Consider the following 23118-nt stretch of genomic DNA (forward strand, 5'->3'; position numbering starts at 1 on the left):
CAAGAAAGAAACAAATATGGGTCAAAAGCATGCAACGTTGTAGTTCTTTAATTGAAGATGATACTATATACGGATGGTTGACGGAGTCACTGTGGTTTCAAATAGTACAAAAGTGGTCTAAGTTAAGAAGAATAAAGAAAAAGAGAGTAGTGGAAGGCATAAAACATGTGTACTTAATAGTGCTTACTGAGAAAGTGTGAGAGTTGCTTGACCAGTCAAGTCAAACTACGAAAGTGGTTTAAGTAATTTAAACCCACGCGGCAAGTGGTTCTTGTTGTTGGATGTATATGGACGTTATGAGGTCAACGAGCAAGGGAAATGATCATGTAGCAACTGTTTGTCATTGTTGCTCTTCAAATGCATTTTCGGCATTTTTTTAAGTTCGAGAAGAAGGAAGTGCTTCCAGGAGGACATTTTTTAGTTCTAGAGATCTGTGGCAGACCTTCTAGGGATTAGAACAAGTTCTTCCACGAATGTTTTTTTCTTTGGAATCCCAAGCATCTCAACCATCCTTTTAATATAGAGAATCGCAACTGCAGATTGATGATCTGTTTCCATTAATCTAATCTAATATTCATAATTCGTGTAGAATCAGGATCAGGTAAAACACAGCCCAATGTATTTGGTTGGCGTTTTAAACACAATGGGCTCATAATCAAACCGTTTTCTACATTGCACACAGCCCAATGTATTTAATTATCGACTAAAACATGTCACATAGACACTGTATGTTAGTATAGGAAAAAGACACCGTTCTAGATCGCTACTCGTTCATGCATCTCCATACACCGTATTATAATAAATCATATTTACTCTATACTATGCCTTGTTTTTGTTCAATCAATTGCTAAATTACAAAAAGAGAACACCTTTTGAAAAATTCCAAGCCACTTTTATAGTTGTAGATACATAATGTGAAACAACATAGAGGTCCTTAAATTCACTTAAAGTCATAAAAAAAATCTCTAGAAGCCGTAAATGAGTCTTGGCACATTCAAATTGGGTTCTACGTAGATGAATGGAGCCTCCCACGGTCCGAATCTTGATACAAATAAAAAAAACATATGGTCAAAACATCTCCATATGATCGTGAGGCCTAGTTTCACACCCACCCATTAAGGTAATTTGGGTCATGATTGAGTCATCAAAGTTACAAGCTCTTCTCGAAAATCAAGGCCTCATTCTCCATCAATCAACTCAAACTGGAGAGAAGAAAGTCACACCAAAGTTCTAGAAAAAATTGAACATGCAATCCCTTTATATAAAGAGAAGTCATATGTTCTTCTCAACCGATCAAGCCTTAAACTTGAAGATAAGATAGTAAGATACCACATGGTTCAGACATCTTTCTTGATGATTGGAGAACATAGCAATCAGCCATCATCTTCCTCATCAAAATCACACAATATATCTGAGCATCGCGAGAAAGGATGTTAAACTCATTATCACTATGCAAACATACATTTTGCATCTATTATAATATACGGTATGAAGCAAGTGAAAATATTAATCCAAGAGAAACTAAAATTTTAGTAAAATAATTTTCAACAAAAGGTCATTGATGAATAGGTTAAAAGCTTAAAATTTAGAGATGCTGAAAAAATACTAGTTTATTTATTAGTTGCTAAGCATGCAAATGGTATTAATAAAATGGAAAGGATACAAAATAAAGCCATCTAGGGGTTCCTAAATTTAACCAATCTCCCATAACATTTTGGAAGACTCCCAGAAGAATTAAAAAAGAAAATTACATTTTGAATAAGTAGCAAATAATGCAAGGGAGTCAGCAAAAAATTAGCTTCTCTAAATACATGCCTAACCTCCCATTGCAAGTTACTTAGCATGCGAAGGCTCCGAACCACCAAATTTTCCAAGCGCAAATGTTTCCACCATTGAGAGCTTAATTCAGCCAACAATCTTGAATCAATTTCAATTAAAACTTTCTTCCTTTCCAGAGGATTCCAGAGGAAATAAATTTACGCCATAAAATAACGCTGAAAATTCAGCTGTGTTGTTAGTAGCATTGCCTAAAAAAATTAAGGTACTGATGTGGATATAAATCTCAACCATTAGGTATCACATATACACGGTCAAGATTGTGTGTGAACATATGACTTCACTTTCATGAGTCCTTAGATCCTAATCCATATATATATATATGGGGAATACTAACATCCAAAATCTCATAGGGACGTTAGCATTGTTCATCAATTCACTTTTCAATAATACCCTTTTACATTTTGTCTTTTAGTGGAAAAAAAAATAAGAGTGTATGAGGAGTGATATCGTCCCTATGAGGGACATTAGCATTATCCTCCATATTTGTTTTCTTATAATACTCTTTTTCATTTTGTCTTTTATTGAAAAGACAAGAGTCGTGCTGAGGTGATACAAGATTTACTGTGATTCTCAAAAGTCTAACGGGGACATGCATACATAACCGTAGATGGGTTTTACTTGTATCGCAAGGAAATGCATCTATGGTTATGTACACATCCCACGTTAGACTCATGAAAATCGCAGTCATTTCAGCATTTTCCAAAAGACAAAGGTATGTGAGTATTTTACATAATAAATACATTTATTATCTTCTTCTATAAATAATATTAAATATCAAAAATGGAAATAGTTGAGAATAACTAAATGCAAATTAATGTGTAATGGCCTAACCAAAGTCCATTTCACCAGAAAATTGTGCATTTCAATTCTTCATAACATAATAATTGAAATATTACAAGATTATTTGGAATTTATTTGGCATTACATTCACCTCTCTCTACTATGGTTGAGAACCCAAGAGAACAACTAGATGCAACCTTTCTCAATTCTTTCTAGCCAAAACGATATCGAGCAGTCTTGAGGAGGATCTGCTAATCAAATATCAAATTATCGGCGATTCTCCAACTTTCATCAAGTCGTTGAAAAAAATCCATGTTGCTGCCATTGTACAAAAATTCATCTGGCCACAAGGTCTCGTTGAGGGACATCGGAGATAATGGAAATTCAAGTTCAGCTTCAGACAAGGTTGATGTAAAATGGTCTTGAAAGCAGGAATCTTCAACCAAAAAAGGTTCAGTCCAGAAATTCCCATCGAATTCTACAAATGTTTCTGATGAATATATATTACCATTTGTCCCTAGGTTTTCACCTGTTACACCATCAGAATTCAAATAAGACTTCTCCATTGACATCGAAGCAAGGCTGGAGCTTTCCAAAATTTGGGGTGTTGGAGCAATAGGAAGAAAATTGTTGGCTTCGGATTCTTTCTCCATGTTGGCTTTGCATTTCAATGTTTCTGCGGACTGAAATTTTGCATCCTCCGATACCGATGAATTATGTTTCAAGCATTTCTTTAGGCAGCTGTGCCAGTGGTTTTTTATCTCATTATCTGTTCTTCCTGGTAATTTTGCCGCAATCAAAGACCATCTGGAAATAGAAGACTCAGAATTTAATACTAGTTCATCTTGAGAGCTCTTATGATCAGATCAATTGTTGTCCATTATTTGTAGAAGAGAGAAAACAATGGGGTTTTTTTTTTCTAGAAAAGATTTAGGGTTTGATCATCACCAAACCTTCACAAAGAAATTTCTATGAGTGCATACCTACTACCAAGTGTTTCATGTAAGTTGATGATAATTTTGTCTTCCTCTCGGCTGAAGTTCCCTCGTTTGATATTGGGACGTAGGTAATTCATCCACCGGAGTCTGCAACTCTTCCCACACCTTGATAAACCTGCAAAGGAAATTAAAACAAGAAAGATAATCCATTAACCAAAGTTGTATCATATAAGAATCCAATCAAATTCACTATAATTAAAACATTGGTTGTATTAGATCATAAAGTTGCATTGAATAAATGTACCATGAGATAGATGGAATCATTTTGGTGTGTATTATAAAATTTTAAAACAAGAAAATTGTATCTCAGTATCTACAAGAAATATTTAGATTTCTAGTTAGGAAATATTGATTAATTAGGAACTTAAATTCTTTCTAATTTATTATGCTTTCTATAGTAGATGTTCTATTAACACTACAATTTTTACCTATGACATACCAATATAATGTAAACCACCACTTAATTTCAAACTGATTGGTTATAAGTAAAAATTAGTGTTTTAAAAGAATCTCTTTCTATATTGATGGTTGTAATTTTCTATAAAGATACTATTAAGGCTCTTGTAATATCATGCAAAAGCAATAGAAATTATTTTTTCAATGTGTTTGTTCTCAAATTTGTTAATTTAAATTATATATGTATATAATAAAAATTATTTCTTCAATGTTTGTTCTCAAGGAGAGAGAGAGAGAGAGAGAGAGTTCTTAAGTGGAACTACTCTTATCATGACTCGATTCCTACCTGCATATTTCGGAAGCTCGTGCCAGTTCCAATGCCCATATCTCCTAATGTAAGCTGATAACTTCTGATCTTCTTCAGGAGTCCATGCCCCTCTCTTCAATCCTTTTTTCTCACAGCAAGAATTTTTCGCCATCTCTTGAGTTCAAGTTCTAAGCTCAAACTCTTCACAAAAGTGCTGCTTCTATTTATCTTATGATTCCATCTAATAACGTGTTTTCCGATACTTCAATCTCACAGTCAAGTTTCAAAAGCTAAGCCATTTATTCAAGGGAGGGTCCCTCCTAGAATATAAAATTAGTATTTTTTTAACCCTCAATCCAGGGGAGATGTGAAACAAATCCTACGTTGCATTGCTGAGAGGGTCTGAACAAAAATATATTATATTAATAAAATAAAGACAATTACGCATTAGATTTTGGACTCTGTAGCCTTGCTTTTCCGAAGTCGTGAAATATAGAAAGACTTGCAAGTTGCAAGTTGCAAGTCTCTCTCTCTCTCTCTCTCTCTCCCTCGCTACATAGGCCCAAATTTTGGGATTCTGGCCTACCAAACCTCAATCTTTACTTACTTTCACCTCATTCAAAATCAAACCCTTGTATTAACGACACAAATACCTCAAAACCACGCCTCCAATCCCAATCCCTAAAGACTCAGGCTCCAATACGATGTCCTTATAGGAACGGTGTCCAACACAACATGGAGAACCCATATTTGACGGTCTAAGTCTGCCGAATTTTATAAAATGCAATGGATCAAAGTGTCTAAGTACATCGATTTTTTTTTTTTTTTTGATGGGTCAAAACCGTCTAATTAACGGAGGATGGGAGGAATTCAACTGTTTTGAGCCATCAAATCTGGGGAACATAAAATATTTCAATGACTTTGGACCGTCAAAATTCAGTTTCTAAAATTTGTGGGTCTTGACCCGACGAATTTTTCTATCGAATTTTCTAAATTTCAAGTAATGTAAATCACCTCGGGCTCCTAAACAAACCATTCATGAAGTCCAATGTGTTTATTCTCCATCCCAAGTGTGCCACGTAGACACCGGTCCTATGTATAGGATATTGGATACTGACTCATCCCTAAATACCCTTGATCTAATAAGAATTCTTTCACATTTGCAAAAATCCACGCATACAAGGACCAATCCGTGAAGAATCATTACTAGATTATTCCATGAAATGTAAGTATTCGATTTGTTTCATTACTGCTTTGGTTAGTTATTGTTATGCCATTGGTGCCTTAAGGCTTAGGCCAAGGTTAGGAACTTAGGATAAAGGAAAATGCTGAATTGACTTCATTGGGCACTACGTTTAACACTGTGCTGACATTGTAATGCACAAAGAACCATAGATTTCGTACTTCGGATCTCAAGGAAATAAATTTGTGGCTCCCTGTGCACTACCACATCATCTGTTGAACCTATTATCCAATGAAGTCGATGTGGAACAACTCTAGGATTAAAAAGAGGTTTTAGCTTAAAGAGAATTCAATCCTGAGATTTTACAGAATCTCATTGATTAATCATAAGAAGCCTAACAAGGGTAGTTTTGTAATTTGGGGATGCCTTCAATGCACATGAGTTCGTGTGGATTGGTTGATCCAAGATTTTATGAAATTCTAGATTGACCTTTTTTTCTATTAAAAAAAAAAAAATAGGATGAGTTATGATAAACTGATGCTCTTGAAGTGGTAGTGCACAGAACCATAGATCTTCTTCTTTGGGATACACCAGGAAAAAAGATCTATGATTTTGTACACTGCCTAGTCAAGAGCATCAATTTATCATTAGTCTTTCAGGATTAAGTATATTTGAATTTGAATTCAAGTTGCCACCTTGGGATGGAATGTGATACTTATTTAAGGAGACAATAGGTATGAATAAATCATTGAAAGTTATCTAGAGAATTAGGTGTTCTTAACTTAAAAAAATTATCAATTTATCGTCTTCTTTTTTTCTTCTCGGGATTCTAGCGTTGGTCCAAACAGTGAGAATTTTATTTAGTTTCTATCATTTGCTATTAGGATCAGGTCCATGTCTTTGGTTCAAACCTTGGGAGGAAAGATTAGGGGAAAGGGCTACTTGGGATTCCAAAAAGAGGGGTATCGGACTCAACATCAAAGTGGGCACCAGGGGCCTTGGTGGAAGGGGTGACTAGGAGCTACCGCTACCTTGGGGCCAAAAAAGAGGGTACAAAAGTGAAAAAAAAAAAAAAAAAAAAAAAGAGGTACGAAAGTGAAAACCGCCACAGTGGGCCATTATGAACATTGGCTGAAGAGCCTGCAGGCTTGATAATTTATGTTACCTTTCCCAAAAAAAATTCTACCATACAAACGTATCCTAACCAATCCCTAAATCTCATCTTCAAAATCCGGCCCATTCAATCGCGTATAATTTTTTTTTTTTTTTGTTATTTTGTGTAAGGGGATGTGCAATTGTTTATCTCTAGGGGAAAATCTACGATTCTTGTAAGGTACACGTCAGTTGAGCTTTTGAGTTACCTTGTCTAGTTGAGTTCCAAAATCATTATACTTCATGTAAAAAAAAGCAGTTTGTTATCTTTTATGAGTTACTATATTTTTAATTGTTGAATATTGATTAGGTTTCACAAAGTCAGATCAGTTGACTTATGAAAATCATGGTCATGATCCCTGTCAATCTCTTAATTTTGAGAGGATGATTTAGACGTAGCCCTTGTCAATAAGGAAATACTTGACTTTGTGCAAAATGAAATGGAAGAACATCATTTATTTCGGTGGGTTGTAAATCTTTGAGATGTGACTTTGTTGTTGTCTTAGACAATGCAAACACCTCCATGCTTTGGTGAATATTTGAGATATCCCATGATTTCAAATTGATGACATGCCGTTGTCCTCAATAATCTTTGAGAGACTAGTAAAAAATGATCTTAATGCCCTCATCTTCAATGTCTACCCGACATGTAGGACATGAATTCCTAACCAACACCACAGATTTTTTTCTCTTCCCTTGTAATAAAGAACAAGTTGCATTAATAAAATTAGAAAAAGAAATCAAACACTGAGTATATATGATTGGTAAAAGGTTTCACACCTGCTTTAGAAGATAGTTTGTGTAGTTTGAAACTTTGAATCACATGTGAGTTGTGACTAACGTCAAGAAGAAAGAATCCTAGTCCGGATCATATCTTGGGTTCCCACACATAGTACACCTTAAGGACAATCTGCTTTCTACTAAGTAATATACGTTTGTGAAACCCTTTCGTTACAGGGGCAGATTTACAATGGGGGCACTTGCCCCCATAAGAATTTTCAAAGTCTTTAGATTAATGAGTTATTATGACAAATATTAACCACGGATAAAAAGAAAAAATCTGTCACTATTACCTCCACAAAAACAAAAAAACAAGAAAATCCACTTTTAATTGCCCCCACAAAATATATTTTCACTACACCAATAAATTTTTTTCTATTCTTAGTGGCCCCCACATGGGTAAAACTCTTTCTCCCACCCCGCTAATATAGTAAGATTTTGAGCCTTACTAAGGGTTGTTTTACTCAAATGGATTACCAAGATATGATCTGCTTTCTACTAAGTAATATAGGTTTGTGAAACTCTTTCCTTACTAACATAGTAAGATTTTGAGTCCTACTAAGGGATTTCATTGAAAAACTCAGATCCAAAAAATAATTTCTTTTTAATTAGATTTAAGGTTTTGAAAATGGACGGCTAAAGAACTCTCCCATAACTCGCAAACTTAAAAATGATATTTAATGGTGAAAAATAACTTTTTTTTTTTCTTTTCTTTTCAAATTTGAAAGAATTTTTTATTCAACCCTGAAGCATCATCGGACCCTTAGTAAGGGTGAAATCCCTACTCTAGCTTTCACATGAAGAGGTGATGCGATCCACCTCCAATGGGTCCAATATTTGAAGGGCTTAAGATCATCTTAGTGGATTAATTATCTGGAATCAGGTTCATAAGGTTCGCTTATCTGACTTTTCTTCAAATGAACATCATCATTTAGGCCCACTAGGGTCGATAAAATTAAGATTTCTAAGTCGTCGTTAGAATTTGTTCTTAGTGACGTTAGCAATCAATTCATTTTTTTTCATATATTTCTTATTACCTCCATTTCACGTGCACAATATTGGAGGCCGCATGTAAAAAATTCTCCAAAAAATATTTTAAAAAATTTGACAAAAAAAATAGGATGTCATTGAATTTCTACAAGGGATGTCATAGATGCCTTGTTCCTGAAACATGATTGTTGGAGCTTGCAATTTAATAAGATGGTTAGAAAAATCAAAGAGATAAGTTAATATAAGTCAAAAGCATGCACCGTTGAATGGAAGATAAGTATATATATATATGTGTAGATAAATAAATACTTTATATGGTTGAATTGAAGGTATTTATATGGTTGACCGGGTCTTTGAGATTTCAAATTATGTAAATATAATCTAAGTTTTGAAGAATATAGAAACATTAAGGGGGTGAAGGAGGGCTTTTAACATGTGCGGCTATTTCAAATTGAAAAATTATATTCTAAGTAACTTAGTCGGACTAGCAGCCTTACTCGGAGAGAGAGAGAGAGAGAAAGATGCTTCAGTCAAGTTGCAGGACGCGCACACGCGTTGATCTACTGAACCCACACTGCTTGTTGTTGCTGGCGTTTATTGTGTAAAACAATGTTTTAAAAGCTGGATCGATAATTAGATCAAAATTTTGCTTAAATAATGGTCGGATAGGAGTTCAACCGAGGTTTAATTCGGTCAGACTGGTTTGTATTTCTTGAATAATTTTTAAATATACAGAAATAAATAAATAAATAGAGAGAGAAGGGGAAAAAAAAAAGGAAATTTATGTGCTCTCTCATGTAAAAAAGCAACGCAAAAGATTAAAGAATTTCTTACAATCTTTGTAATTTCTGTAAAAAAAAATAAGTGCAACCGAAGCAAGAAAATGAATCGAAAAATAAACAAAAGATACAATCACACAAAGAAATATAAAGATTTTATGTGGTTCCCTTAAAATTGAGATACGTCCATGGATCACACTAATTCCACTATGAAGAGAAAACCCACAACTACAGATTACACCCTTTCACAAAAACAAGAAATTTATAAACACCCCAAGAAACCTAACTAGGTCTTACAGAACATTAGTGAAATTGCAAAAATACTCTTGGAAAATTTCTTTCGAGGGTGACGCCTAGCAACCCCAACCAGCATGAAGACGTGGTTTGATTTACAGTACCTCCTTGTTGACCAATACTATTAGGCTCCACAAACCACAACATTTTCTTCAAATATAAAGGTTTTCAACTTCCTTTCAAAAAAAAAAAATAAATAAATCTTAATAAAATTATATGGAATAGTAATAATTTTCAAATTTGAAATTTTGATTCTGGTTTGTATTGTTGAACTATCGGTCATGAAAAACTCAAGGTTTCGATGTAGGACATCTACAAGTTTAATTAAGGAGTCTTAATTCTAATCAGATTTATTTTTATTTTCTAATACTAATAGGATTTCTATTTTCTAATTCTAGTAGGATTTCTATTTTAACTTTAGAAAGTAACTATTTTGTCTAGTTTCTAATTTGTTTCGTCCTAAATTTATTTCTAATTAATTTTCTTTTTTATTTTTCTAAATTTATTTTTATTCTTTATGTTATAATTAGAAGTGCTCAAATTGAATTATAATAGAATTAGAAAGTTAGTAAAATATTATAGATATATTAGAAAGTTACTTGTTAGTTTTTTAGAAAGTTTCTTAATTGTTATGATAAAGTTCTCCATATAATAAGTTTCTAAAATGAAATTCAGTCAATTAAAAAAAAATAGCAATTCAATTATCTTTTCTCTCTTAATTACTTTCTAACTCTTTACTTTATTTTCTTTCAAATTATTACTTATTTATTAATTGAATCTATTAATTCATATGCTTCCTCTATGTCAAGTAGTATTTGAGTTCTTATTATAATCTACAAAAGATGGATGGTGAAGTTAATTGACACAAAATCTTAATTTAAAACTTGATTTGAGAGGTTCGAGACTAAAATTATAGCTAAATTGAAATCCCTTGTTTAGATCATGGTTCTCAACATCTTTGAGAAAGAGAAAGGAAGAAAATCCTTAGAGATGAAGACCCCAAAGATTCCCACAATTTCTCCTTTAATTCCCCTCAAAACTAATCAACCCTTACGATACTAATTAATGATATCAAACCTACCAATTTTAAAAATTCTGCCCAAAATTTTATTCATACCCAAATTACATCTCAGGTTCCCCTAAACCCCTCAAACCTATCCTCCCCCACCACCCCATCAAAATCCTTCCAATAATCCCCTTTCCCAACTCCTTCCAGGTGATCTGTCAATTGGAATGTTTGTTATGAAACAAATTGACACATGCTAATTTTATCTCGAGTATTAATTTTCTTAATTATCCAACTCATCAAACGAATCATAAAGTGACTGTGGACAAATTATATCTTGAAGAAACCGTTAAGAAACATATGATTGTATACATTATGCCAAGTTTGTTATAATGTACGAAAGATGGAATTTGACACGTGTGCATTGACGGTTGTATCATTAAGAAAAGTTTGAAGATCAGGTATCATTGAAAGTGAATTAAAATTAGATATGAATGGAAAAAAAAAAAAAAAAAAAGAGGAACCTTTAAGAACAACTCGATGACAAGTTTTCTTAAAGAAAGGAAGCCTGATATAGGATATTGTTAATCTTAGTTAAACAGTTTTAAGTAGTTTCCTAATTCTAGTAGGATTTATTTCCAATTCTAATTCTAATAGGATTTTTATTTTCTAATTCTAATAGAATTTCTATTTCAACTTTAGGAAGTTTTTATTTTATCTAATTTCTAATTTGTTTCTATTATTTTTCTAAATTCGTTTTTATTTTTTAGACTATAATTGAAAGTGTTCAAATTGAATTATAATATAATTAGAAAGTTAGTAATATATTATAGATAGGTTATAAAATTATTTATTAGAATTTTAGAAGATTTCTAAGTTGTTATGATGAAGTTATAGATATAAGGAACTTCAAAAATGAAATTCAATCAATTATTAAAAAAATACATCAATTCAATTATTTTTTCTCTTAATTACTTTCTAACTCTTTGCTTTATTTTCTTTCAAGTTATTACTTGTTTATCAATTGAATCGTATGCATTCGTATGCATTTGCTACGTCAGATTATTTACAAAGTACTAATTCTAAGCAAATGGGCCTGATTTTTTTATATTATGGTCAGACTTGGTAATTCTATTAGTCAAATTTGATTTTTAAAATACTAGTGTAAATTGATATGATGAACCAAAAGAGAAGGAGTCCACCTTATTGTTAAGAAAATAAGGGTAATCGAACCAAGAAGTGAATTAAAAAAAACTGTGAACCACATAGAGACTTGTGTGGTTCCTTCTAGGTTGAAGTACGTCCATGAATGCACATTGATTCCAGTATATGAAAGGTGGGGATACAAGAGTTATCTCCTCTCAAACCTCCCATGCCCTCAAGATCACAAGAGTAATGAAACTAACACCAAAATTAGGGTTAAAACCCCCTTTTATAGTTGAGCCCAAAAAATTTGGCCTCAAGGGCAATGCTCCTTACCCCCATGGGTTTTGAGGTTGTTTAACACCATTAGATCGTTGTAGATCAAACGGCTGAGCTTTATTATGACAGTGATGGTAGAAAGTATCGTCGTAATTGCAACTCATGTATGTTTAATTATTTTGAATCAAATTTTATCAGATCGGATGTACCAATATCCGAATCCATTTCGGAAATTAATTTGAATCTTAAAATTATCCGAATTCGAATATGATATCCAAAAATTTTAGATAATATTTATTTTTTTGAATACGAATTCGAATTTGGATTTGGATTTCGACTATCCATTGACACCCCTACCCCATGTCCTAGTCGAGAAAGCCTAATGGGCTCTCCCTTCATCTTTGGGGCCATTGTCGCTTAGACTTTAAAAGAGCCCTTTCACTAGAGAAGCCTAGATCAAGCTCCACCTCCAATACTTCTCTCTTGGAAATATTATAGTAGTAGGATCATGCGGTTTATATAAGAACTCTCGTTAGAGAGGCTTAAGATAGAAAGAAAATAAAGATCATGAAACACACGTGAATGGACTAGGGACGTTTACAAAGATATAGAGAAAGGTGTGCTTAATATTGAAAGAAAACTAAAGTAGTAATAGAAGAGAAGAAGAAGAAGATGAAAAAGGAATTTAAGTCCGGCAATGGTGCCCTAAACCATTGCTACAGCTCTAAATGTATCATTCTCCATCACAACCTTCCATTTGTGATGAGATACACTAGCAATGATATAGTGTCTCTCATTTATCTTAGTACAATGTATCTTATTCTCTCATAGGAAAATGTTGTGAATCCCAAGGCATCAGTCATTTTGATTTATCAAGATCTCTTCATTATCCATGGTCGGTTTTATTTTTATATGAAACTTGGGAATTGTATAGTTGTCTTTCTCCATAGACAGAAGAACATAATCAACTTAATTTTTGGATAGCTATTTGAATTCTCGGTGGAACACTAAATTTGTAATCTTGGGTGTACTTTTCTTGAAAAAGGATAATTATACAAAATGAAATATCTTTGATTGGCCCATCAAATTTTTTTTTATAATATGTAAATGTCTTTTACACGTGTGTATGCTGTTGATGTAGCTCGTTTAATCCGAATGATGGTTGTCGGGGCGAACTGATATGGGACCTCTCTTGAGTTTTATTTGTTAATTTTAACCATCTATCTTTCGTTGCTCAGCACATGTTCAAATTTTTACCTGAGTTTTATTCGAATATGATGATTGAATCTAACTCAATATTGGTAATAAAGGCAATGACATTTCAAAATATATGGATATCCTTGGACTACGTACAAATGTACTATTGATATTTATTAGAAAATATTTTTCTTTTTATGTTAAGTGTAGAAGTTGATGGCCCTCAAATTTTATTAGAAATATCATGCAAAACCTTTTTTTTTTCTTTTTATCACTAAAATCACTAAAAGTGTGACTTCTTCCTTTATTGAGGGAGGCTGCACACTATGTGAAAACTGTAAAAATTTTGACAAGAAAATTTGATAGACCAAAGCCCACAAATTTTAGAAAGCGAATTTTAACGTCCTATAGCTGTTGAAATTTTTTATGATCCCCAATTCAACGGCTTCGAGCCATCAAATTTCTCCCATCCTCCATTAATTTAACAATTTAGGTCTGTGGAAAAAAAAATTGACAATGAAAATTTTGACACCTTGGTCCATCAAATATAGGTTTTTTTTTTGGTGTTGTGCCAGAACTATATAATATAAGATCTATCTCCTTCAATAAGAGATTAAAATACAATAAGACTGTAGAGAAACCGATCCAAGAACAATTAAGAAAAATAAATAAATCAAGATGCATTCGCATACAAGATCACAGAGATGTTTTGTGGTTCCCTCAAGATTGAGGTAAGTACACAGATCCACCACTGATTCCATAATGAAGAGAAAATTTTGTTTTATAAATTACACCCTTTCACAAGTACCATCAGGTTCCACAAACAATACTAAGGTCCACTTGACATCTCATCTGAGCCATATTTGATGACTACAGACCTAACGTCGATAGAAAATCTGCAAAACGATTCATCTCCAATGGTGCATGAAAATGGCTTCATCAAACCTCAAAGCTTATTGTCAAATTCTTTTAACCATGCATGGAATCTGAACTTTCCCCATAATATTATTGATTGTTGTTTCTGAATCTGTGGATATCTGAAATCTCTTAATATTGGCTCCCTAAACTGCCTCCAACACACCCAAAACGGCATATAGCTCCAACTCATTAATATCCTTCATTTTTTTATTTTTTATTTTGCTTTGCTAGTCACACTCACCATCCCGCCCTGTCATGTGTTATATAACAGGTAAGTAGCAACTTTATGTGGAGGGGGTACATAGAGATTTGAAGGTACAACCTGGGGAGCAAATCCAATCTCTCTTACCATCTAAGCTAACCCTTGTTGGGTCATTAATATCCTTCATTGGACGAGCTCAATAAGCTGAATTTAGGAATTTACCCTTTTCATCTAAAAATGTCTTTTTTTTCTTTTTTTTTTTTATTATCAAGAAATCGTACAATTCAATGGATGCATTACTATATGATTATAAAATTGAAATCATGATGTGTTGTTATATGCGATGTGATTATAAAATTGAAATCATGATGTGTTGTTTATGGGATGTGAATCTCTTTCCCATAAATGGAGTGTCCAAAATAATTATGTAGGGAATCGCATGAATCTCCACAATCCGTGTTTCCTCATTTGTAATTTTTTGCAGGTTATGCCCCTGACAGTTCATTTTAATATAGTTCACTTACATAAATTACAAGGTGTAAGAGGAAGTAAGAGTTGCAAGACCACGAAATTATGATCAACCTCTAATCATATAATGTATCTCAAGGTGTAAGAGGAAGTAAGAATTGCAAGTGAGTATCATTCCATATTTAATTTATATGTATACGTTCAAAAATTTAATGATCAGTCGAAGTTATGGATCTCAAACTTGTATTTAATAAATAAAAAACATACTGAAAAACTCCACAGATATAACTCATAAATCTCACTGCTGAAGTATGGCTAGAAATTTATTGGGCCTGGTCCAAGTGTGTTTAATTTTGAATTGGTTCAAGATAATTTTGGTTGACCCTGTAATTTATTTAAGTGGTTCACTTATGTGGTACTTCTTAAAAATGGTTCATTTTCTTTTGTTGTCTAAATAAGTGTAAATCTTTTCTAAAAAAAGTCAAGAGACGAAAGGTTGATTGTGTTTTTACTCTTTTTTTTTTGTAGAATTGTTTATCTTCTTTACATTAGTTAGTGTTGTTGGAATTTATCTTTTATTATCATTATCAAATAAGATCTTGAAAGATATTATAAGAAGTATTTTGGTGAAATATCCAAGAGGTGTTTGATCAAAGTACCAAGTGTACTTCACTAAGGTGCATTCACATACACAACACTCATAAGGGGGAAATGAAAATTAAACCTACAACAAAACTTTGTAGGTTTAGTGCAGGGTGCGATTTTTGGCAATTTTCCCGAGAGTTGTGTTGCAGTGACCTCAAGATTGGCCTCATTTCACACTTCTCTGACATAGTGACAAGTGTCTATGGTTCCTACACTTCCAAAATAGGAAAGTGTGAAATGAGGTCACTCAACATTATTTTTTGGGACAATGACCACAAAGACTAATTTTTTGAAAATATGTACCAAAAGACCCCTCTAAAAAAATATGGACTCTTTAGTACCCGTTTTATCAAGTATTAGGCTAAAAAGGATTTTTAAAATGAAATTTTCATAATTACCTTTTCAACAATTTTTTAAGTTTAAAGAAATATGTTTATTTGAGAATATTTGAGGTACTCCTATGTTCTAAGATTAAGGACATGCCCCTTGACTATGGTTATCTCTTATGGAACAATGAAAAAAAATAATCTAAATGAAGAAAAAAAATTCCTTATTTTTCTCTTCCAAAAATTAGTAATATTTAACTCACATAGATGATCATTATCATGAAACTGATTTGATCTATGTATATCAAATTTATTAAAATATATAAATAATTAAAAAAAAAAAATTTTAACTCAACTTGAATATTCATCAAATAGATTCAACTCAAAAAATTAACAAACCGACTATAAACATGAAATGGACCCAACATCTAAACAGACCTATTGACACTATCAAAACCCGATCCATAATGGACTGGACCAGGCCAAAGCCCATTTTTGTATCATTTTGAGGGACTTTTTGCAAACAGCAGGGATAGGACGACAAGTGGTTTTAGTATTGTTGGGCAAATGGTGACTGTAATTATTTATGGCATCTCTGCTCGTTTCCTTTCTCTTCTACATGTCTAGAAATAAGTGGCGAGTGACCACAAAAGAAAGTTTTCAAAATACATAAAGTTGGGCATCTTATTGGTGGGTGGGATGCACTATGATGGGCTCTTGGTGGGCCATCATTATAGCGTCTACCAGGGACACTCATGACTAGACTTTATTGTTCTTTGATCATTGAATTGATGTGGACCATTCGATTAAGAAGATCAGAGCCGTTGAATAAGAATAAAGTCAACACAGTCAGTCGAACACGTCGGTTGCCAAATTACGCAAAATGTAAACGAGGGACCAATTGAGTCGAGTCAACCTTTGGAAAGACTCCTCGATTCCCTTCGATTATACCAATTAAAAGAACACCTTTGAATTTGCAAGAACTTGTCCAAATTAAGTGTCAACAACCCTTGAATGTATCAATAGACATGATTTTTTTAATTTACCAAAAAACCCTCGATTCTTCCACTTGACGAGATGATCCACCCTCTTAAAGATATCAGAGTATGATGACCTAAAATTGTCATTATATCCGGTTTTTAGAAATATTTTTCAAAATCTATTGAGATTGTCTGGTCTCTACGTTGTTTTAAGTCCAAAACTATGGTTTTAAGCTCCATATTTATTTACACTACAGCCTCAACTGCTTTGGACTGATTTTTGCTAAATGAATCATCATTTGAGTCCAAATGACAATTCGGCCCTCTAAAGTTTTAAACAATTCATCAAAGCCGTACATTTCATACAAAGATAAAAGGTGAGAGTTAAGAGAAATTGTAAGATATTGGAATTAGCCAACAAATTGATATTTTGTCGACAATATGTCCATGACGGATAGGACGGCATAGATTAAGGATACCATAGAGACCGACTACTACCTTAGTTATTCTTATATATCTGACATTGCTCATTTGTAGGAAGTTTTTTGAAGTTTATAGTCAAAATAAATTATCATAGTGGATTTCTTTTTGTCCCTCTGGTACCTTGCTCGATTAGATTCATGGTAACTCGAGATATAAAAAATCAAAAAGCCTCTTTGATGTTTCAGCATTAAAACTTTGGTAGGATTCCTATTGTGGGGGGTAAAATCCCCATGCCATCAGATGGCGTCACGTATCACATAGGGATCTGTTCAGTCCAACCTAGACTGAGGGAATTGATTGAGTATCCCAAGGTGATACGCTCAAAGGTCGATCCTTGGTATATCTATTAGATAGGGATACGTTAGGGATTAATATGAATTCTAGTGAGTTAAATCAAAAAAGAGAAATTCCAAGATGGATGGACCACAAGAGTTTTTTAGTATTGACTTGGGCGTAGGAGGGTTTGTGGTGCAAGAACACCTAGGAGCTATGGAGAAATAGCATTTGAGGAACATCAAATCTTGAGGAATTCCACCAGTCAATCTTTGGACCACTGAGGTGGATCCAAGATTTTGCATTCAGACCTATCATAGAGACTTGGGTACCTTTATTAGAATTATAATTGTAGAGGGTAAAAATGGTATTTAATCATGACCCTACACGTGCCTTGATCTAAACGAAAAAAGATGAGAGATTATGGGAACAGTTGGGCAAGTGTTACCCAATCAGGTTGATAATTCATACTTGCCTGATGGGAGGTCAAGGGGATAGATGTTTACCCTGGAAGCAAGGTAGAGCAAGATTAGTAGACATATGCAGATCTTGGTCTGTGCCCCAACCTCCGAAGCATAAGGAGAAATCCCAAGAATATAGGGACGAGAAGATGAATAATTCTAATTCGATTATAATTCCTTAGAACATGGGATCCTCAATGACCAAATCCCAAATTGGAAAGAATCAATTAGGAAATTCCCATTCTCAAAGAAATCCTATTAAGGGAAGAGAGATCGAAGGCAATGGGGCTCTCTTTCTCCCATGGCACAAGAAAATAAAAATGCACAAAACAAATTTTTCTCTTGCAAATCTAATTTAATCATTGGAATATTTTTGGCAGGTGCCACAACAGTGCTACTAAGCAACAAGTGGAGCAAGGAGTATCAAATCAGAGCTACGGGGAAGAGTTGGTAGTGGCAACCCAAAATTACCTCTACAATAGTAATTAATGTTTTTAATCGGAAACACATAAAAATTCAACCAAAAGGAATACCTTATCTTATATAAGATTTATCCTCATTTATTCTAAATATTTCCTCATCTCTTGGTGTTAATGCATCTTTAATGTTTTTTTTTTTTTTTCATCTGAGATCGTCCTTTTCATGAATCTTGTCATTGACTACCCATAGATATAATATTTTCTTTTTACCATCCTCAAGTATTAATCTAATTCCTATTTTCTTACATGATGAGATCCGCTCTCTCGTCGTGGTAAATACATTCATATCTCTCAACATTTTAGTGATAAGAATACATCCTCTAGCTTTGATCGAAAATGAAAAACCTTTGTTTAACATGTTGGATTGATAATTTTCTCCTACAACCAATTATTGAGGAGATAAATGGCTCTACCATAAAACTAGCGATAGAGTTTACTCCCTTTGATCATGTGTCAGAAATTGATAGCCTCATAACTTACTTTATTACAAATTGAGAAAATTTTGAAGAATTCATATGTGTTATCATAAGGACTAGTCCCATCCCGAAGGATGTGGAGGTAATATGAAAAAATATAAATAATAATGGACCATTTTTCAAACCTTATAGACCATCCAGTTGAGTGTTTTTCAATTGGAAGTCACATTGTAGTAATATAACATTATGGGAAATGGACCATAGTATCATTATCACTAAGAATAACAATTATTAGGGTGATTTAGACATACCCCCTATGTTTTAAAATTCATGACATGCATCCCTTGACGTTTGTCTTCTAAATAGATTAAGGGAGAAAGACTCAAATATTCTCAACTTTAATCTATAGCCAAAAATCCAGATTTTTCTCCTCCAAAATCAATCATTTTCAAATTCTTCAACCTCGAAGATAATTTATATATATTCAATTTAATTTTCACTCGTCATTTTCTATATTGCCTTCTTTTGTAAAGTATCCTAAATTTTTCTATTAAAATTTCATAATTTTATACTTCCTCTAAAATTGGATCTTGTCTTGAGATTTAAATGTTGAAGATTTGAAATAGATACAATCTTAAGATAAATGACAAGGATTAAATTTTTTATCCAAAAGAGATTGAAAATGACTGATTTTTAAAGAATGAAAAATCTAAGTTTTTGTCTAGGGATGAAAGATGAGGTTATTTGAGTCTTTTCCCCTTAACTTATGTAAAAGATTGAGGTCAAGGGATGTCTAAATCACCCTTACTATTAATGAAGACAAAAAAACAAATTTACGCTTCATTTAAAACGAGCTTATAATCCTTAAAACGACAACGGACTAACGGAGTTTTCTCAAACAACTGTCTTTCACGGGCAGCACGAGTTCTGCCCATATACTAGACAACGACCAGGAGTATTTTACACATATAAATACGGGCATTTGATTGGGGCAGAAGAAATGGAAACGGATATAATTTTGGTTTTGCCGTCCAACGGAGCAGAACAAAAAGCGACTTTGCCGCTCCCCCCGGAACGCCACCAAATCTAAACTCTCTCTCTCTCTCTCTCTCTCTCTCTCTCGTTTTCTCAGATTACCAAATCTCCTCCTCTCAAAAATCCCTTGAAGTATGGAACCTCAAAACCCTCGTCAACTATAGAAACCCCACAGATCTTGACAAAAAAATGAATAACAGAGCGAAAAACAGGTTTTTTCTCTGTTTCCGACCTATCTCCATGGAAGAAGTGATCGAATCGGACTGTAAAAACTGCTCTAGAGATCCTCTTTTCACTTACATCACCGTTGCAAACGAAGATCTGATGATTCCGGCGATCTTATCGCCCCTCCCAGAGAAGGCTAGTTCGATCTCTAAGGTTTCTTCTGAAAGGGAAACAGTCTGCAGAAGTCAGAAGAGAACTGCTCGTAAGACCCTCTCTCGGATCGCCAAAGCTGTGTTCTTCGAAACCTTATTGGTTCGATCTTCTTCTATCTTCGAAATTCAAAAATATTTTTTTTTTCTTTTTTTCTTTTTTTTTTTTGGTTTCGTTGATGATGATTAGTTTGTTAATTTTATTTTATTTTTATCTTACAGACGAAGAAGATTCGTAACCGAAAAGTTGGACAAGATCCGTATAGATGCGAGAGTAATATTTGTGAGAAAATCGCTAAGATTCCAGATGTGAAATCAAGTCGAAAATCATCGAAAAGATATGATTCGAAGATCGATTCTGTTTCTAATTCATCTCTTGCTTCTAATTTGATCGCCTCATCTTCATTATCGTCTGCTTCTTCACGTTCAATGGTTTCCACTTGGCCAATATCTGAATCAAAGAGAAATTTAAGATCATTTTCTGACAGAAACAAATCTTTCCGCTCAAATTCCTTCGATCAGAAACAGAGTACGATTTCATCTGTTAAGCCGAAACAGAACAAAACGAGAAAGATTGCTATAAATTACATTTCTTCGACATATTTGTGTTTGATTGTTATTAGTCTGTTTGCTTTAATCTTCTGGGGTCGAATCTGTGCGATATTGTACACGTCAACGTGGCTTTATTTCCTACCTACTCGAAGTCGTCGTCAGACGCAAGATGACACAGAGACGGAAAAGTTTCCTGAGGAGATACAGTCGAGAGAGTATAAGAAGAGAGTTATTATGGATGGTTTCTTGGAAAGGAACCACAGCCGGATTTGAATCTTCAAGTGCAATAAATTTTTGAACTTGAAAATCCTCTGTTTCTTGCTGGATACATCTCTCTTTCTCTGTTTTGTAATTTAAAGTATTTCTGCCCCCACAGCACACACCTCTTTGTCTACTTTTTGGGAGATTGGAGAAAAAAAATAAAACAAAATCTTCTCTCCTTTTAATTGTTTTTCCAAGAAATGAAAGCTACATGAATTACTTTCTAAACTTGTGTTATCCATCCAGAGTTGTAGTAAAAGTTGTAATTCAAATTGAAAGATTTTTTTTTTTTTTTTTTTTTTTGGTTGAGTGGTTGATTTTTTATTTAGTTTCTATTTTAATCACTATTTATGATGGTAATTCAAAGTTGCATGAAAACTTTTTTTTGTTATTTTATGATTGTGGATGGTAAATGAATGGAAAAAAATGATTTCCCTTCTAAAAAAATTGTGATTTTCTTTTTTAGACCAATTATCGCATAATGTTACTCTCATGGTTACTAATTTATATACCAATTATCTGCAATTATAAAACCTTGTAACAAATTGCATAAAATTGAGATAATATGTAAATGTCTATGTCTATGACCATAAAAACTAAGGAAATTCTAATTGGGGGAGCAAATGTGATCTATTAAGAACCCCGATTGGTTGGCTCAATGGCAATTTCAATTCCAAAAAATGGTGAGAGTCCATAGGTTTTGTGTTCGATACCCAATATGAGTAAGTGCGTGAGTTGTGTGGGCGTTGCCCGTGCCTAGGGGAAGGACCCATATGCCTTGATCTAGGCCCTGGCTCACCCTATCCCACTAGCCGGACGTAAGTTCAGATACCACTATCATAAAAAAAGATAGTTACTATTGCCACACCAACTATGTGCAATTATTTTAGTGATTTACATAGGAATTGGTGTGATATTAGTAAAAGTTGGTTTGGCAATAATAGCTCTCTAAAAATAAAAGTGTGATCAATTAATCATAGAAGGGGAGCTTAAGAAATCCATAGGAGTTGGTGAAAGCATGTCGAAACCTCTCAACCTATTTAATTTCGATTTTATTTTTATATATTTTTTTAAATATCATGATTCCCTATTAATAAATAGTGTTGATAAAAATATTACCTTTAAGGCTATGTTTGGATTGAGAGAAGTCGCAAGAAAAGAAACTCAATTTCTCTTCACCATGTTTGGATTGACAAGAGAGGACTTAGGACAACTTTGAAATTTTAAAATATCTTAAAACCGATCCAAGGGTAGGGTTGGAATTATAAAATATTTCAAAAGAGTTTCTCTCCTCTTCTCTCCCCCACTTTACCATCCAAACAAAAGAAATGGAGAAAAACTCATTTATTTTCTCTTCTTTTCTCAACATTTCTCTCAATCCAAACACAACATTAGAAAATTCTTGTTGATATCATATTATCACTACAAATTGGCTTAATTGGGAATTCATAAAATGTTTTTTATTTAATGATATGCTCATATAAAATGTTTTTATTTAAAATTTATGTCATTTTAAAAATTTTCAGTAATGTTCTTCGAAACTTCGTTTTTAAGACCAACAACATTTCATAAAAAAGAAAACAGTACAATTATTCCATGTAGTTATTTACTTTTTTTAATAAAGTTTTATTATTCTATTAGAAGTTATTATTTAGAATATATGTAGTAAGAATCATACATTCATTTTCCAATGATTCATGTATGTATATTTCATTTTAGTAAAAGAATAATAAAAAAAGGATTTTTATTCAAAGGATATTTTTTAAGTTCTAATGAACATTTGGGACCAAAAGAAATACAAATTTCCAAATGAATAGTATATGCTTCCTAGAGATTAGTTTAATTGGGAATCCATAGAGCACATCTTCTCATCTCAATCGTTCATTGGACACTAGAATTTTTCATTTCAAAATCCTATATTCTTCGTTAAACAATAACCAGTAATCTTTCCACCTTAGAATTTTTTATTTTTTATTTTTTTTAATAAATAGATCAACTTCCCTGTACACAATGATCTCTGCAATTTGATTATTCTTTGTTTTTGGATGCTTTATACACTGGCATATATGGCTAAATCTTATGTTTGAGGAACAAAAAAGGTAATTGTTTTGGATACATAAAA

At 33.1% G+C, this 23118-nt stretch overlaps 1 protein-coding gene and 1 pseudogene across 1 annotated transcript; one reads left to right on the forward strand and one right to left on the reverse strand.

The window, feature by feature from the left end:
• Positions 1 to 2870: 2870 nt before the first annotated feature.
• LOC147411415 (transcription factor MYB30 pseudogene) lies at positions 2871 to 4492 on the reverse strand (annotated as a pseudogene).
• Positions 4493 to 19768: 15276 nt separating this feature from the next.
• LOC147411416 (uncharacterized) lies at positions 19769 to 21288 on the forward strand. Its single transcript, XM_086448365.1, has 2 exons — positions 19769 to 20286; positions 20406 to 21288. Exons 1-2 carry the CDS (start codon positions 19999 to 20001, stop codon positions 21006 to 21008), a joined length of 891 nt encoding a protein of 296 aa, XP_086304491.1. The 5' UTR covers positions 19769 to 19998; the 3' UTR covers positions 21009 to 21288.
• The last annotated feature ends 1830 nt before the right edge of the window (positions 21289 to 23118 follow it).

The sequence above is a fragment of the Akebia trifoliata genome, chromosome 1 (assembly GCF_017979445.1).
Source record: "Akebia trifoliata isolate Shusen 1 chromosome 1, ASM1797944v1, whole genome shotgun sequence".
Classification (NCBI taxonomy): Eukaryota; Viridiplantae; Streptophyta; class Magnoliopsida; order Ranunculales; family Lardizabalaceae; genus Akebia; species Akebia trifoliata.